Below are 17682 nucleotides of genomic sequence, written 5' to 3' on the forward strand. Positions count from 1 at the left end.
TCTTTGTCCTTGCGCCTCTTCTGCTTCTCGGTGAGGAGACGGTTCTACTGCCGCCACTCAGCGTCCTCTGGCACCGGCGGGCGTGAGTCCACGACCTTGGTCATGTGGCCCTGCAGACACGAGAATCCCTCATCAGAGCGATGAACCAAGAAATGCAGAAGAGAAGAACGAGAGCGCGAAGTCCTCACCAGCTCGACAAAATTCTCATCCGGGCGCATCGGAGGGTGACCGGGCACCAGGTAATCGGCGTCCTTGTCATCCAGCGCCTCCCGAACTCGCTGTCGGATCTCGGTGTCGGCAAGTGAGCGAATTCGGAGCATCAGTGGCGCCACCCTCCGAGCGTGGTACGCCCCGATAACTCCGGCCCCGGTCAGGCCTTTTCCCTTAGGTACTCGATGGCCTAAAGCAAACCGGTGATCCGCTTCTTCTCCTTCTCCACTGAGCTGTACGACCACAGCTATGGCGCCGCCTCGATGACGCGGCCGGTGAACACCGGCAGGGGAAATTAGCGTAGTTCTTCACGTAGAACCACTGCTGATGCCACCCCTTGTGGGACGCCGTGGTCTTCATCGCCATATATTCCTTGGCGCGGTTCTGGCGGAGGTGGATGGCGGTGCACCCTATTAGCACCGGGGTCGCCCGCTGTTGGCTCCCCTTCTTCTCGGTCCTCTGGTACAGGCTGATCGCGAAGAAGTACTTCCAGAGCGAGAAGTTGGACTCGATGCCCAGGAACTCCTCGCACAGCGCGACGAACACCGCGATGTGTTGGACCCCATTGGGATTGAGGTGGTGCAGCTCGAGCCCATAGTTGTGCAGCAACCCACGGAAGAAGCAGCTCGGCGGGGTCACGAACCCCCTCTCGTGGAAGTGCGTGAATGGGACGACGTAGCCGCTGCCCGGATTCGGCACATCTTCATCCCCGGGAAACCGCCACTCGTCCCTCGTGGTCCTCTCGCAGAGGAGGCCCTTCCTCATGAGGCCATTGGCGCGTGAGGAACTGAAGCTCGAACGCGACCATGAATCCATCACCAAAGAGTGGAAGACTCGACGGCGAGGGGCGAGGGAGGCTGCTGCGCTAGGCGGAGGAAGGCGAACGACGAGCAGGAAGGTGAAGCGCGCGCGAGAAGGCGAAAAGCTTTGAGAACAAGTGTGGGTGGAACTGGCGAGGCACCCCCCCCCCCGTCTTATAGGGGGCGCGTGGGAAGAGAAACAGGTGGCCCCATCGCAATTAATGCAGCGCCAGGTACGCTCCATCACGCCCACCTTTTTGGGAACTCGTGCGCACGACCTTCTGCAGGAAAACATCCACTCTTCCCTCGTTTTGCGGGTCGGCACCTTCCGCCACTTCGCCTCCCAGGGAACGCACGCGCACAACCTCCTCCATGTCCAGCCCAAGGCCCACCAAAGGGTAAGAAAGGGATACAGGGCTGAAAACGCCCCTACGGCCCATTACGGTCCAGGGGTTCGAAGGCTGGCCCTTTACGGGTTCAATAGCCGCCCCAGGATAACCCCGAGTGAGGGGTGAGAAGGGATGGGTCTGCTAGCGGCCATCACCCGGGCGTACGACAGCCTAGGGCATCCTGACCTCACGTTCGAGTCCGGACTGGCATCAAAGTTCATGGTTTTTCCTCGAAGAAAGGCAACGAGCCCCCGGATCCGAACGAACGGACCCAGGAACTATATGAAATGGCCGGCCGGAATCTGGGGTATGCCACCAGCTTGGCCCGAACCGGATCCCCCCGAATGCGGACCGAGACCCCACTCGAATCAACCCGTTTGCAGCTCAACGAGCACCACAGTTCGTCTGGCGAGGATAGCGTGGCACGGCTCACCCCCTCTGTCTCAGCGAACGGACGCTTGAGGGGTAATGATCAAAAGTCGATCTAGCCTCCCGACCGGTCTCCTGCAACGCACGGGGGCTCGGGGGCTAGCATCGCAACCAATGACCACGCGAATGGTCGCGATTTTAGGTCTCCAGGCGGGAGTGCCCTACGGAACAATAAGGAATCCTCCCGCGCCGAGTCATCCATAGGACACCTTGCCTGATCAATCTCCCCAGCCAAGCCGAGCAAACAACACTCCCTATCCCTGATTAACTGCAGCTTGCATGACGAGCAGAGATCCCCGACGAACAATGAAAGCAGCCTATGGAGGAGCATCCTTGCTCCACCACAGGCTTGGGGGCTACTGTTGGGGGGAAATATTAACGACCTCCTAATGCCCCTTAAATCAACAATCATGAAGGCCCAGGCCCAACTGCGATAATGATGATTACCGCTGACCCAGCGTGGGCAGGGAACATCCCGCTCCATCTCGCCCGACCCAGGGCCCCGGGATCGGACACTCCCGACCCCTCGATGGTGAAACTCCGCCTCGCCCGACCCACGGTCCCAGGGTCGGGTGCGCCTGACCCCTCGCCGCAAGGCTCCACCTCGCCTGACCCTAGGCGTAGGGGGTTGGACTCAACCGGGCCCACAAGATAAGGGTCCGCGTCGGGCGCGGGGTGGCAGATGAGGGCGCGGATCTCGTGGGCCCCTCACCGATCTTGTCATAAATGCGACGCGGCTCTGGCGCGCAGAAAGCCGCCTGCGCCCCTCGATGTGACCCGCCACAAGTACCCGAGCGGAACACTATAGGCACGACCGCACATGCTACAATGGCTGCGGCTCCCCCTGATTTGCCATAGGGCACTCATAGCATGCGCCGCCCGGCACAGGAGGGAGTGCCACCCGTTCTCGTGCCCAGCGTATCTGGCGACAGGGACGTGACGTCCGTGTTCCACGGGACGTAAGCAGGACAACAGGGGTCAGCCGTCTCCCCCAACGTGCACAGTTGCCACGACCGAACACCATCATCATGCCCGGCGGCGACGGTCGCCCGGAGGACCGGCGACAGGATCCGGCGGCAGCCGCCCTCCTCCGGTGGCTGCACTGACAGGAGCTGAAGGCCGGAGCAGAAGGCGGCGACCCGGGGACTTGGTCCTTCTCCTTGTATCTTATTTTACTTAGCTTATCTCTTTTACTTCTTCAAGACACCCGGTCTCACTTGTAACCCTAAACCCTAAACCCTCCTTGCGCTATAAAAGGAGAACCAGGGGCCCCGAGATAGAGGAGGGAAAAAAGCCAACAGAACACACACACCCACGTCACGAGCATCAGTGCACACCCAAGAGACTTTGGATCAGTTCCCTCTCCCGCCCGTTTGTAAACCCTACTACAGACCTTGCGTGAGCAACATGAGCAGCTCCTCACACTGGATGTAGGGCTTTTCTTGCCCGAACTAGTCTAATCCCATGTTCTTTCACGCTACCATCCGAAGCCTTACGCGCATAAAAGAAATTTACTAGCTGTAGTCTTGATCCGCTCATCTTGATAACGACACAACTGCTCTCTCACATGCTACAGCTAATAAATTAGTAGTTCTTAAACAGCAAGCACCACCACTATGGGCTCTGTGGCCTGTAGAGGTGTTCAAAGTCCATCACACCAAACATAAGCCATTGGCAGTAATATACTACTTGAAATAATTGTAAGGCGATAGTTTGTCACTTCCTCGACTATCACCACCAACCCATGCTCAAGCACGGCTGCCTTCGATTCAGCAACATGCTCCTTCGATTACCCATGCTCAAGCACGGCATTTGGCTGCCTTCGATTCAGCAACATGCTCCTTCGATTCGGCTTGCTCCACTTCCAACTGACTCTTCTTTTGCGCAACCCTGCGCTGCTTTGCCTTCTGCATCATTTCACTTAGTTCCTGACTGCACAAAAAGAAGAAATAGTCACAAGGCTAATCCCGCAATGCAACTAGTTCCCGATCACATGAAAAAGAAAAAGGTAGACAACAAGCACTAGTTCATTAATTCACAGCGACAGTAATATATAACAGGATGTATCTTTCCGAGATGGCTGCCTGCTGGGTTCTTGTGGGTTAATCAGACAGAGATCCGATTCAGCTGCCGTTTATTAACTAGGTGGACATGATTATGTGGTTGGATTATCCACCACAGAAGAAAATAGTTCGGCATAATTTATCACATAGATTTAGACAATATAATTCTAACTTAGCACGTAGGGGGGCATAAGTATACCAGGTACACTCAAACTGCTTAATGATGATGTGGGGGTGCTTCGACAATCTAAGAGCCAGCATCCAGCTGATAAAACAATAAATTTGCTACTAGACGATAGTCTGCCTGTCTGAATTTACTCCAGATAAGATTGATGGGATAAAAATTACAATGTACAATACCAAGAAACAGTTGAATGGATATTTAGAGGAATGATTAGGAAGGGTTTATGTATCAACACATCAAACTACATACTGTTCAGAGATAGGTTGGCCATTAATTTAACTCAAACCAAAAAAAGAAGAAGATTTGCTACGTTTCAATATGCTAATCACCTACACTACATCCCCCATCGTGTCCTCCTCATGCTTCAAAATGTACAAAAAAAAATGCACTAGCTAGAGGCTGCTAAACACGATAAATGTAGTAAAAAATAGTTTAAAGACTGGAAGTGCAGAAACGATAAGCCACAAGGCGTAAACAAATGACAAAGTAAAGAAGATGTAAAGTTACCTTTTGTTGGCATCATCCATGCCCAGGTAATAGGAGATTCTGCTAGGGATGAAGGAGTGTCCATCAAAGACGATCCTGCGAGCCCTAGGCCTGTCAGTGGTGCACCCTTCTTCCTCTTCATTGATATAGATGGCGGATGACTTGAGCATCTTGTTCCCCATGTCGACTTCAATTATCCAGTAAGTGGTGTGGTCCTCCTTCAACAGGAAGCAGAATTCATTTGGATTTACCAAGCTAACCAGAGGATACCAAGGCTTCACCCGTGGAAGGCTCTGGCCATTGTAAAGACCCCAGAACTCGGCTGCCTCCATGGTGTGACCTCTGTACCATTGCCCACTTCGGTAGAAGTTAGGCAATGTCCATGATCTTATTGTGAAAGGAGAGCGCGCTCGGTTGGCTTTACGGGTGGTAACGCAGACGAGTTTGAGCGTGAAATCAGCAGTGACGCAGACACATCGAGCTCTGTCAGGGCAGTCTCCATCGGGATGTGGGCGGCGGTCAGATTGCAAAGCTTCGTCAGGCAGCGGGATGTAATGGAGCAGCTGATCTGTGGCGCTCTTGACGCTGGCGGCACGGAGGACGTCAACAACAAGTATGCCCTGGTAGTTGTCAACCCAGCACAAGTAGCGTCCATGGAGGGGGATGATGGCGTCAGTGATCCAACGGCGAATCCTGGGGCCCGGGGGTAACCGCACCTTCTTAATCATCCAGTCTGCTTCTTCAGTGCTCTTGTGCGATGCAGAAGCAGGAAGAGCAGGGTGGTGCAGCAGGCAGAGCTCGCCCTCTAGGCCGAAGTTGGTGAAATCCACGACCGTGAACCCGCCTTCGCTGCCGTGGCACAGGAGGCCAATATGTTGCTCCGCCATGAATCTCTGCTGCCAGCGTCGGTACGGCTTGAAGTAAATGTCCTCATCGGGGTTGCTGACGCCACCGGTGAAACAAGTGCGAAGCCGATGGAGCGATGGCGGCGACGAGAAGGCCGAGTAGACGAACAAGTCGACGGGGAAGTTGCCTGTGTCCTTGCAGCACATTGGATCCTCCAGGGGCACGATTGCCCTGAAGAGGATGGAGTGGTTGTGGGCGGCGATCACGCGTGGCTCCCGCAGGCGGCATCCGAACTCCGGCCTGCTCGGCCAGTCGAGGTACAGGCGGGACACCGCGGGAGAGTCGGCGACCCGGATGGAGGCGCGGATGGGCCTGTCGGTGCAGGTGTAGGAGATCTCCGACGCTGTGCCGTCCGCTTCGTCCTCCACGTCCCGGTCGGTGCGGTGGATGAAGCGGTCGAGGATTTGCCAGGAGGGGCGGGCGGGAGCCGCCGGCAACAGATCCATGGCGGCGGCGGCTGCTGTGGGGACCCAGGCCACCGACCGTATCCTTTGCTTCGAGACAGAGACGTATTTGTATTCAGTGCAAATTCTTATGGTTCTGTTCAAATTCGGACCAACGACGTGTCCTTTGCTTCGAGACGGAGACGTATTTGTATTCAATGCAAATTCTCATGGTTCTGTTAAAATTCGGACCAACGACAGGTCAAATTGGTGTGGTCCCTTTGAATTGAGTGTGTACTTTTGTACATTTGAGGATTAGAGCAAGATTATCACGTCCTGAAATTCAAAAATCTCAGGACGTAATTAGGAAGAATAATAAAACAATCATTTTCTCGTAATTTTAAAATTTTCATAATATTTATTTTCTTTACAAGAAATTTAGTATAGGAAAAATAATTGATTATTTTTTGAAATTAAATGAGCTTGTTCTGGGTGTGCATTCCTGCCTATGCATTTTTGATGTTTCATGAGTGCAAAGGTTCTAAAGTCCGATTAGATCTTTCTGATGGGCAAGCGGCACGAAGGTTTCCGGGTGGAGATCTTGTTCTGCTGGCGCAGATCCAACATACGCCGAGTTAGCGATGGACGCCGAGTCGACGAAGGAAGCGGTGTAATCGGAATCCACTGACATGGTCCCGAAATGAAGATGGATCGGGTTGGCCAGGATGTCCTCCATGCTCTTGGGGAAGATGATACCAGGGCGAGATGCTATCGAGCTTGCTGGGGAGAATCTCACAATCACCCCTACCTAGCGCGTCAACTGTCGGATTTAATAGCCCGACAGTTCACCAGGGAGTTACCCAAGTGGTAGATTTGTAGGTACGGAGGATTGTGAGACCAAGAACTCAAAGGTAATCACAAGAACACAAATATTTAGATAGGTTCGGACCTCCAGAGAGTAATACCCTACGTCCTGTCGGTGGGGGACCTAAGGGGTACCCATATATCCCTCAGTGAGGTTGGAGCAAGGAGTGATCTGCCCTGTTACTGAATTAGTGCCCAGGGATGCGTTGGAGATCAATCACACGTTAACATTCCAAGCAATCGAGATCCCCCCTGCGTGTGTGGGTGGCATTAAGCGCGGCATAGTCAAAATCAAGACCAAGCATATCTAAAATAAGTGCATCAGTTACGGAGTTGACCTTAGTTTCCTAGAGACAAACAAGGGAAATCTTCTCGACCTAACTAGCTCATGTACCGCCATGTGCCTGGACCGACGATTCAAGCCACACACGTTCCATGCAACCATATGTTCATTCGTAGATCATAGGTACACATGACATCGACCAATGACCAATGACCAATGACCGCATAGTAAATGTGTCGTGCCGTGCTGACTTGTGTGCCAGCGAAGCGGCCCAAGCACGGCCTGCTGCCTCCTTAGGCGGGCCGTGCTGGCACGTTAACTCGATGAGCTTTAACGGTCTCGCCGTGCTTGTGCCAGCCCGCCTCCACCAGTGCCGCAACAACTTTATCTCCTCCTCTCTCTTCTCTTCCCCTCTCCTCTCTCTCCATCTCCTTCTCTCATCTCCAGACGGGCAGGCGCATGAAGGCTGGGTTGTGGGCACTCCGGCGCGTCACGGCGCGTGGAGGCTGGGGCACAACCTCTAGGCATAGCGCGAAGCTTGGGGCTCTAGCGGAGAAGGCTGGCGCGGAGCTCGGAGCTCGGAGCCCCAGCGAAGAAGGCCAGTGCGAAGCTCGGGGCCCCGATGGAGAAGGCCGGTGCAGAGCTCAAGGCCCCAGCAGGAGAGGTGGCGGAGGGCACGAGGGAGGCGGCGGCAAAACAAGTATAGGAAGGTAGAGTTTGGGGTGGGGAATTTTTATATGCGGGTCGAGTGAGCCTTAACAGACCGGGCTGCCCACTTAAACGTTACGGGGCCAGGGCCAGGCCGTGCCCGGCCAACACGTGGGCTGAGGTATCGGCCCGTGGTATGGGCCGGGCTAGCACGATCACGACGACCGCTGTGCCGTGCTGTGCCTAGATTGGGCCTAATTCCTATGCCGTGGGCTGGCCCATGGGCCCTGGGCCATATGGCCAACTATATATACTTGCCAGAGCACGGAGAGGGAGTGCACCGCACTTACCTGTGCAGGAACAATAGTTGGATGCGATAGAGTTCTATTGCTCTTTGTTGGTCGATTTTACTTTCTGGCATGTTTTTTTGAAATGCTACCTTCCGAGCGTCCGGACGCGTCGGACGTCGTTCCGCTCCCCTCCGCTTCCTATCCATTCCCACAGTTCTTTTTCTTTCCCATCCCCTTTTTCTTCAACCTTCCACCCTGGCGAGATCTGAGCAAGCCCCTGACCCTCCCCTACCCCGACCGGCGGCAGCCTCCTCAGATCCGGTGGCATCTCCTCTCCTTCGGCCGACAACAGGCAGGCTGGTTGTCGTTGATCTGAGTGTTGCAATAGGTACCTCATGGTGTTGCAATAGTTATTTTTGGATGTTGCAATGGTGGCTTTTGATGCTTCATCTATTTTGTAACAGTCTGACTTGCCAGCAATCGGGTATTGCACCAACTTGTTCATGATGTTGCATATAGTTCTTTTCTTTGTTTCGGTCTCTTCTTCTTTACGTTGTTGCAATGCTGTAAGAGATGCTTTTTTTATTGCAATGTGTCTATTTTGAATGTTGCATGAAGCGATTTGTGATGTTTCATGCACGTAAAGGTGTTGCAATCCTTGTAGTTGCAAGTGTTGAGTTTTGATGTTTTGATAGTTATTTTTTAATGTTGCGACGTAGCGTCCGATAAAAAAAATTATCGAATGTCGGGCGCTAGCACTTCCCTTTTTTTTCATGTACTAGTCAATTTTAAAGCATTGCTCCATAAATTGGATGGTAATTTTCAAAGGAGATGGCGACTGGCGAGGGACAGGCGGCCCGAGTGAGGGCACGCGCGACCGAGAAATGCGGGGAGTGGTGGATGGTGATGATGAGGCCGGCGGAGTGGCACCACGGCCGATGCCGGGAGGCGCATTTGAATGCGATGCGATCCCGCTCAGGGCGCGCACACCGCGCGCTGGCGCTCGTGACCTGCAACGTCAGCAGAAGGAGCCACAGCTCTTGTGGGGAGTGTACTCTTTTTTTAATGTCAAATATGAGTTAGTTGAGCTAAAATTTAGTCCATGTCACATCAAATATTTGGACGCTAATTAGTTGGACTAAATACGAGGTAATTATAAAACTAATTGCACAGATGAAGGCTTAACGACGAGATTAATCTATTAAGCCTAATTAATCCATCATTAACAAATGGTTACTGTAGTAGCACAATTTTTTTAGGCTATATATATATTAACACAATTTTTTTAGGCTATATATATATTAAAGAAGACAAATATCTACAAAAGGATTACAAAGATTAAGAGACAAAAAAAATATGAAAGAAAACCATGCTAATTACAGAATCTGATCCACCCATTCTATCATAGGAACAGCATATTGTCAAATCATAGACTAATTAAGCTTAATATATTCATCTTGTCGTTTAACCTCCATATGTGCAATAGCTTTTGTAAATAGTCTATGTTTAATACCCCTAATTAGTATCTAAATATTCGATATTACAGGGCTAAACTTTAGGGGTGGGAACCAAACACCCCCTAGTAAATCGGTAGCTTCCAAAACAATCAATCCTGCTGATTACGAAAATGTGCTCGGAGAAAAACAAAACATACTAATGGGATATTGTTTGAGGAAAATAGTGTGTTAATCGTGCACTAGTCATGGTAATATTTTGTTCATTGCTTATAGCAAATAACATGCTGTGATTTGGATAAAGCTCCTAAGAAGGGGCCCGTGAGGGCATAGGCTCCCACTTAACTTTTTATTTTTATTTGACTTGGTCCTATTTTGGTGAGGTTGCCAGAGTCCAATCAAGAGAAGGCCCTCACTCGTTTTTTGACTAGGTCCGCCCATGCATCTGAAAGTAATACTCCCTATGCTTTCTATTGCAAACAATATATTCTGATTTTAGAAAAGAAACACCTTAGAAGCTGTTGTGGCATCCAGAAAGTATTGATGCTCATCGTCAACGGGTTACAAATTTTATTTAGTGCTTGTACAATTTATGTTTTGTATTTGGAGAACATTTCATCTTGAGAATCAGTATTGTTTGGTGCCAGAATGCCAGTATAAGTTGCAGCAGTGTAAATGTGGCTTGTTGTTGATTAGAAATGTCAGCCAAGTTCATAATAATAAGGTAGCTAAGATAAGTTTGACTCACCGATTTCCCTCAATTTTTCTTGGCAAATACCTTATAAATCTTTTGGTTAGCTCCTTAAGCATCAAATCAAGTACTTGAGCTGTTAAGAGAATCACACGCACAGATTTATTTCAATAATTATAATCAGATCGTAGTCAACATACCAAATGCGATATAATTTGAGGACTTAAAACATCAAATCCGAAGCTCATTTTATTCGTCCACGCCCAGCAGCTTACTATATTAGCTAGCTGCATACGATAGACGATGCAAGTTTTATTTAACAATGGAAAGCACAAACAATTCATTTACTTATTATAGGAAAAGCACAAACAAATTTGAACAGACATTTGTATCACACATCAAACATTCGATGCAAGTCGATGTTGATCAGACCATGAGCTTGATGCGGAGGCCGTAGCGATCCCTCTTGTCGTCGTACCGGTTCCACATGATGACGCCGCCGTAGTTGGGCGTCTCCTGCACCAGCGGGATCACCTCCATAGTTGCAGCAAAGAAAACTCAGGACGAAACTTAAAAATCCTAAACAGAATTTGGGATGGATTGAAATCTCAGTATTCGCCGAGGAGCTGCAGCACGTCGTCATCGGCGGCGTACTCGGCCCAGAACGCGTCGCACCGCACGGTGGATGGCAGCCCGCGCCATCCCGCAGAGGCCGACCCGGCGGTGGAGGTCGGCGTGGCCGCGCATGTCGATGCGGCGCCACAACGCGGGGTCGTCTCGCGCGGCGTGGCACCAGGAGCGGCACACCCGCCCGGTGCCCATGAGGATCTCGACATGGTCGAGCTTGCGGAAGACGGCCACAAGCACATCCCGCAGCAGCGCCACCCAGCCCCTCGGTGGCGGAGGTGGCGACGACGGGGAATGAGCGAGATTTTGGATGGTGGTGGCAGCAGCGGAGAAGATTGGGGACGGGGGATGGAGCTGGATGGCGTGAAGGAGCGAAAAAAAAGATTGACTCGCTACTCCGCTGGCTCGCTAGGGGCACCGCGCATGGCTCGCAGGCCAGATGATGATCGGACAGTTGGATGGTCTAGCTTATAGCTGGCCATTTGGCCTGGGCACTATGGGCCGATCCAAGCACGGCACTAAGAAGGACGGTCCAGGAACGGCCCGGTCCGACTCCCATCGTGCTAGTGCCTGGCACAGCCCGGTCGTATGTGCCGTGCCTGGGCCGCCATCTCGGCCCGCAGGGCTAGCATGAGCACGACACGGTTTTTGGGCCGACACTATACTGGCCCAATAAATATCAGTCGTTGGATCTCCTAACTAAACCAGAGCTGTTAGATTCACATCAAGTCATAGTGAAAACCCTAGCTCCTTTTCTTCCCCATCTCTTTTTTTCCCACACAACAGGCAGCGGCACGGCCCTCCTGCGGGCGAGCGCAGGCGGCGGCGCGGACCCCCGGCAGGCAGGCGGCGGCGCAGCCCCCCGCGAGGGTGAGCGAAGGCGGTGGTTGGTGTCACCAACCGGGACTAAAGGGCCTGCCATGCCAGGCGCGGGACAGGCCCTTTAGTCCCGGTTGGTAAAAGCAACCGGGACTAAATGGTGCCCCTTTAATCCCGGTTCGGTTTCCCAATCGGGAGTAAAGGGTTACCCTTAAGTCCCGGCTGGATTCCAACCAGGACTAAATGACGCCCTGCATGGCACTGCCTGGCGCCTGAATTTTTCATGCATGCATCACGTACGTAGTACCGCGGCCCTTTTGTTAACCTTTAGTAGTTGAGATTTTGTAGAACGAAATCAACTAGTATTTAAACGAATGGGATTTGTAATTATACAATTACTATATATATACACAATTCTTATACACAATTCATATACACAATTCAACTAGTACAAATCGATCATAATTAGCGCGTATTATATATACAAATAAATCAAAGTATCTATCTACAATCTTCCCGTCGTGGTGTTGCTGATCGGAGTGTCTAATTGTCGTCCATCGTAATAAAATTCTCCTTTTGGATCTACCACCTCGTCCATTAGAAATCCAATGAGACCTTCACATATTGCCGCTACTCTTTCTTCCTTCAAGAGTCCTTGTTGAATATTAAACATCTATAATTTGGAAATTTGTGAATGTTACACGAACAAATACATATAAGGAGCTAGAAAATAATTAACTAGTAATAGTTTTATTTTACATACTTTAAAGTTGTGCGGCGTCATCTTCAGTTCCTTGGGTCCCATAAAACTGTGCATGTGCTCACAGATGTAGTAGCCACATAGATTATTCCCGGGTTCCTATCTTAAGCACTTCAGTGCGGAAAAAAATAAGTTATGAAATATTCTTGTTATACAATGTAATAAATGTGCAGACTTCATACGTACCGAGAAGTCTGTGTTCCATGTAAGTTTTTCTTTGAATGAACCTTTGTGTGTCCTTATGAATTGTTTCCATGCGCTGCGGATTAGAATAATGAATGATATAGTGTAACAGGGATAAAATTTAGGAAAAAAACTTTTGCATAGAGATAAAGGTCCAGAATTATTACAAGCCTAGCATGTCTTGCACTTCTTGGTACTCCACCGGATCTTTCCTCAACGAATCGAAGACAGTGACGTGGCTTCTTTCAGGCTCAATTATAATAAGGATCTAGTGGAAGCTGCGTGCGTAAAATGTTCATGCATATTAGAGCTAACTAACATGTAGAGATAAGGAAAAAGATATCGAAAGTAGACGGTATACACACACTTACTTGAAGTTGTATGGAAGTAGTATGAAATCCTTGAATGTTTGTTTGTCTAGGAAATTGTATACTTCCACCAAGGTTTTTTCCGACGCTAATTGTATCTGTTGTTGGTTAACTACAGATGGATCCATGAAGCCTATATGTAGGTACGCCTCTCGGCGGCATGTCTGAATTAGCATCCTACATGAAATGGAAGACGAAGTTAGTACGGTGACGCACGTCAAAATTTACATGTAGAGATAAACGAACACTTACAGAACCCAAGCGCTGATCAGAGAGACGTCCAGGGCATCATGATGGTACACTTTGTATATATCCTTGAAGTCTAGCCACAGCACTTTCTCACCTTCGCCGTGAAAATCTATCGGTTTTACCTTCAGGCCGAGCATCTCCCTCGAGTCGGCAGATGCCATCATGTACCATTTGTTGGGATACGAGGTAGGCTACACTAGCGCAATTCAAAAATTCTACCGCGTATAACCAGGAAGAACTGCCGTATAAGGATCACGGGATTACCACTCGACGCACTACTGGTGCGGAAGATGTAGATATGCGTCGATGCAGTGAAGACGATCACGTAGTCGTACGTAGTTGATCACGTCCAGCAGCTCCTCAGCAGCTCATCCACATGCAGCAAGATCGCCTCCGGTGCCGCGGCTCGTCGTCGGCTCGTCGTGGCTCGTCGATGGCTCGTCGGCGGCTCGTCCAAGTGCTGCAGGTGCAACACCTCCAAGGTATCCACACGTGCAGGGAGGAAGCGTCGCAAGCCGGATTGCTAGATCCGCGAGTTGCAACAGGCGAGGGCATGGGAGGCGCGGCAAGTGTGTTTCGCCAAAAAGGTGTAAACCCTAGGGTGCCCCCACCCCTCTATTTATAGAGGTTCCTGACGGGTCTCTGGGTCCGAGGCCCATTAGTACTTCTAAACCTAATCCAACTCGGATCAGATCCGAATTGGGCTTCCAGCCCCTTAAGTGTGTGACCCTATGGGTTCGGATATGTATAGACATGGCCCGAGTACTCCTACTCGGCCCAATAGTCGGTAGCAACCTCTAGCAAGACGTGCCAACTCCTATACGCACACGAAGATCATATCAGACGAACCATCACAACATAATATACATGCTATTCCCTTTGCCTCACGATATTTGGTCTAGCTTCAAGCCGACCGCTCTTTCTTGATCCTGTGATTCAGAATCCCTTTGTAGGTTAACTCTTAACCGTACGTAGCATGGCCATGCATTTTCGGATCCGATCACTCGAGGGGCCCAGAGATATCTCTCTCAATCAGAGAGGGGCAAATCCCATCTTGATTGACCATGTCTCATAGCATGCTTCTTAACAAACCCAAAAACTACCTTTATAACTACCCTGTTACGGCGTAGCGTTTGATAGCCCCTAAGTAGGTCGATCCACATCTAGAATACATGCGACAATCTCAGGTCTAAGGACAAAGCGTATATGTTGTTTAAAGAGAGAACTACTTCTCGTGTTGGGTCAGTCCTAGCACATGTCTCCACATGTGTCCACATTATTAGTTCAACATCTCCATGTCCATGACTTGTGAAACATAGTCATCAACTAATACATGTGCTAGTCTAATATTCATGTGTGTCCTCACATGAACTCCGACTAGGGACAACTTTAGAATAACCATACAAGTAAAGAGTTTCACATACAATTCACATAATTGCAAATCAATTCAAGTAGCCTTCAATGGATATTCAATGAACACAACATACAAATCATGGATACAAATGGAATATCATCATCTCTATGATTGCCTCTAGGGCATACCTCCAACAGTCTCCCACTTGCACTAGAGTTAATCTAGAAGGTACCTAATACCCATAGCTCTTACATGCGCATCATGCTTAGCCTGCGGGAGTGGTTTTGTCAACGGATCAGAAATGTTCAGATCCGTGTGTATTTTGCATATCTTGATCTCACCCCGGTTAACGAAGTCTCGAATGAGATGAAATCGCCGCATTACGTGTTTGTTCTTCTGGTGGTTCCTTGGCTCCTTTGCTTGCGCAATTGCCCCATTGTTATCACAGTAGAGATTCAATGGGCTGGACGCATTCGGGAACACACCAAGCTCAATGAGGAAATTCCTTATCCAAACACCTTCCTTCGCGGCTTCCGAAGCCGCGATGTACTCGGCTTCTGTCGTAGAATCGGCCACCGTCTCCTGCTTGGAACTCTTCCAACTAACAGCACCACCATTTAGCGTGAACAAAAATCCTGATTGTGACTTTGAATCATCTTTGTCGGTTTGGAAACTAGCATCGGTGTAACCTGTTACAACAAGCTCCTCCTCTCCTCCATAGACGAGGAACATATCTTTAGTCCTTCTCAAGTACTTAAGAATGTTTTTCACCACTGTCCAGTGACTCTCACCTGGATCAGATTGTTGTCTGCTTGTCATACTTAGCGCATATGAAACATCTGGGCGAGTACTTATCATTGCATACATGATAGATCCAATAGCCGAGGCATATGGCACTCTACTCATGCGATCCCGCTCATCAGCAGTCGAATGACACTGAGTCTTGCTGAGATGTATGCCATGTGACATAGGCAAGAACCCTTTCTTTGCCTCTTCCATGCTGAACCGCTTCAACACTTTGTCAATGTAAGTATCTTGGCTTAAACCTATAAGCCTTCTCGATCTATCTCTATAGATCTTAATACCCAGAATATATGCCGCTTCCCCTAAGTCCTTCATCGAAAAACTATTTTTCAGTGAAGTTTTTACGGACTCAAGCATAGGAATGTTCCAACTCCTAGATGCTTGCTTCAATCCATAAATGGATCTCTGAAGCTTGCATACCTTTCCAGCATTTTTTGGATCGACAAAACCCTCAGGCTGTATCATATACACGTCCTCAACTAGGTTTCCATTCAGGAAAGTTGTCTTGACATCCATCTGCCATATCTCATAATCGAAATATGCAGCTATAGCTAGAATAATCCGAATGGACTTAAGCATCACTACGGGCGAGAAGGTCTCGTCGTAGTCAACTCCTTGAACTTGTCGAAAACCTTTTGCGACAAGTCGTGCTTTATAGATGTGAACATTTCCATCCATGTCCTTTTTCTTCTTATAGATCCACTTGCACTCTATGGCTTTAACACCATCAGGCGGGTCAACCAAGTTCCAAACTTGATTGTCTCCCATGGACTCTATTTCGGATTGCATGGCACTCTGCCATTTTTCGGAGTCTGGGTCCATCATTGCTTCTGCATATGTCGCAGGCTCATCATTGTCGAACAATAATATTTCCCGCATTTCGCGGAGCCTTGCCGACCTTCGTGGTTGTGGCGGTGCTTCTCTTGCCATGGGTATCTCAACTTGTTCTGCTACGTTAGCATCACTCATTGATTCTTTCCCGATTGGCTCATCTTGAACTTCTTCAAGATGCACTGTCTTTCCACTCTTTTCTCCTTTGAGAAACTCTTTCTCTAGGAAAACCCCGTTCCGAGCGACAAACACTTTGCCTTCTGATCGGTTGTAGAAATAATATCCCAAAGTTTCCTTTGGATATCCCACGAAAATGCACTTATCCAACTTGGGTGTGATCTTGTCCGACTGAAGTCGCTTGACAAACACTTCACATCCCCAAATCTTTAGAAAAGACAAACTAGGAACCTTTCCAGTCCATATCTCATATGGTGTCTTAACTACGGATTTAGATGGTACCCTATTAAGTGTGAAAGCTGTTGTTTCTAGAGCGTCCCCGTACTCAGGGTTATCCCTTGTGGCTATCTTTTCAGAAGCACCGCAGGAGTCTACCGAGGAGGAAGTCCCGAAGCCCTAGGGTATTGTTATGAGTCTCACAATACCCTTAGAAGAAGTTTTTAAATGCTCATCTCCACCTGAACCGTTTATGTTTTAAGTCCTAGAACTCCAACTAACACTGCACTATTAAGTTTGTTTCAAACTAAGTCTTGTAATAACTCGTACCTATTGTATGTATGTAAAAATGTAATATTTGTTAATGCTATCCCATCGCGGATACTATCCTGATGTATGGCTATGAGACTCAACGTGGATCTTGTGAGGAGTCCTAGGGACACTCGACGGACGACCGGACTTATACTGTTTTAAGTGCATTTCGGATAATTGCTGCGTCGGCAGCAATTAGGCGCATTTAAACCAGTTTAAGTTGGACGGTTCTGCCACACCCACCAAGTAGCGCATAACCCTTTCAAGTGCATGCCAATGATCAGAACCCGGGTTTGACATGAACATACTCAATTTGTTCACAGAAAAAGCTATGTCGGGTCTTGTTGCGCTAGCCAAGTACATGAGTGAACCAATAATCTGAGAGTATCTCAGTTGATCTTTAGCATTTTTCTTGTTCTTTCTAAGTATCACGTTGGGATCATAAGGTGTTGGAGAAGGCTTTGTTGTCCATATAATCAAAACGGTTCAAGACCTTCTCCACATAATGGGATTGCAAAAGAGTACTCATTCTCATCCTTAATCAGCTTGATATTCAGCATCAGCTTCTCCCAGATCTTCCATATCAAAGTTACGTGATAGAAAAGACTTGACCTTATTGATCACATCAATGTTTGTGCCAAAGATCAGTATGTCATCCACATACAAGCATAATATAACTCCTTCACCCCCACCATGACAATAGTACACACATCTATCAGTCTCGTTAATGACAAAGCTCGCAGAAGTTAAAGCTCTATCAAACTTATCACGCCATTGCTTAGGTGCTTGTTTCAGGCCATACAAAGACTTCAATAACTTACACACCTTGCTTTCTTGACCCTTCATCACAAACCCATTAGGTTGATCCATATAGATCTCCTTATCCAACTCTCCATTTAGGA

General features: G+C 49.0%; 2 protein-coding genes across 2 annotated transcripts; both read right to left on the reverse strand.

The window, feature by feature from the left end:
• Positions 1–3384: 3384 nt before the first annotated feature.
• On the reverse strand, positions 3385–5913 carry LOC101754436. Its single transcript, XM_022829587.1, has 2 exons — positions 4583–5913; positions 3385–3760 (listed from the first exon to the last, which is right to left on the reverse strand). Exons 1-2 carry the CDS (start codon positions 5911–5913, stop codon positions 3628–3630), a joined length of 1464 nt encoding a protein of 487 aa, XP_022685322.1. The 3' UTR covers positions 3385–3627.
• Positions 5914–10506: 4593 nt separating this feature from the next.
• On the reverse strand, positions 10507–11318 carry LOC105915014 (putative F-box/LRR-repeat protein 9). Its single transcript, XM_012848304.1, has 3 exons — positions 11307–11318; positions 10735–11061; positions 10507–10614 (listed from the first exon to the last, which is right to left on the reverse strand). The coding sequence occupies exons 1-3, from the start codon at positions 11316–11318 to the stop codon at positions 10507–10509; spliced, it is 447 nt and encodes a 148-aa protein (XP_012703758.1).
• Between the last annotated feature and the right edge of the window lie 6364 nt (positions 11319–17682).

Source organism: Setaria italica, chromosome VIII (genome assembly GCF_000263155.2).
Source record: "Setaria italica strain Yugu1 chromosome VIII, Setaria_italica_v2.0, whole genome shotgun sequence".
Taxonomy (NCBI): domain Eukaryota; kingdom Viridiplantae; phylum Streptophyta; class Magnoliopsida; order Poales; family Poaceae; genus Setaria; species Setaria italica.

Coding starts and splice junctions, on each gene's coding strand:
- LOC101754436 (XM_022829587.1), bottom strand. CDS start 5,913: ATGGATCTGTTGCCGGCGGCTCCCGCCCGCCCCTCCTGGCAAATCCTC. Junction 3,761..4,582: donor ATGGATGATGCCAACAAAAG/GTAACTTTACAT, acceptor CTTTTTGTGCAG/TCAGGAACTAAGTGAAATGA.
- LOC105915014 (XM_012848304.1), bottom strand. Junction 10,615..10,734: donor TGCGACGCGTTCTGGGCCGA/GTACGCCGCCGA, acceptor GCAACTATGGAG/GTGATCCCGCTGGTGCAGGA.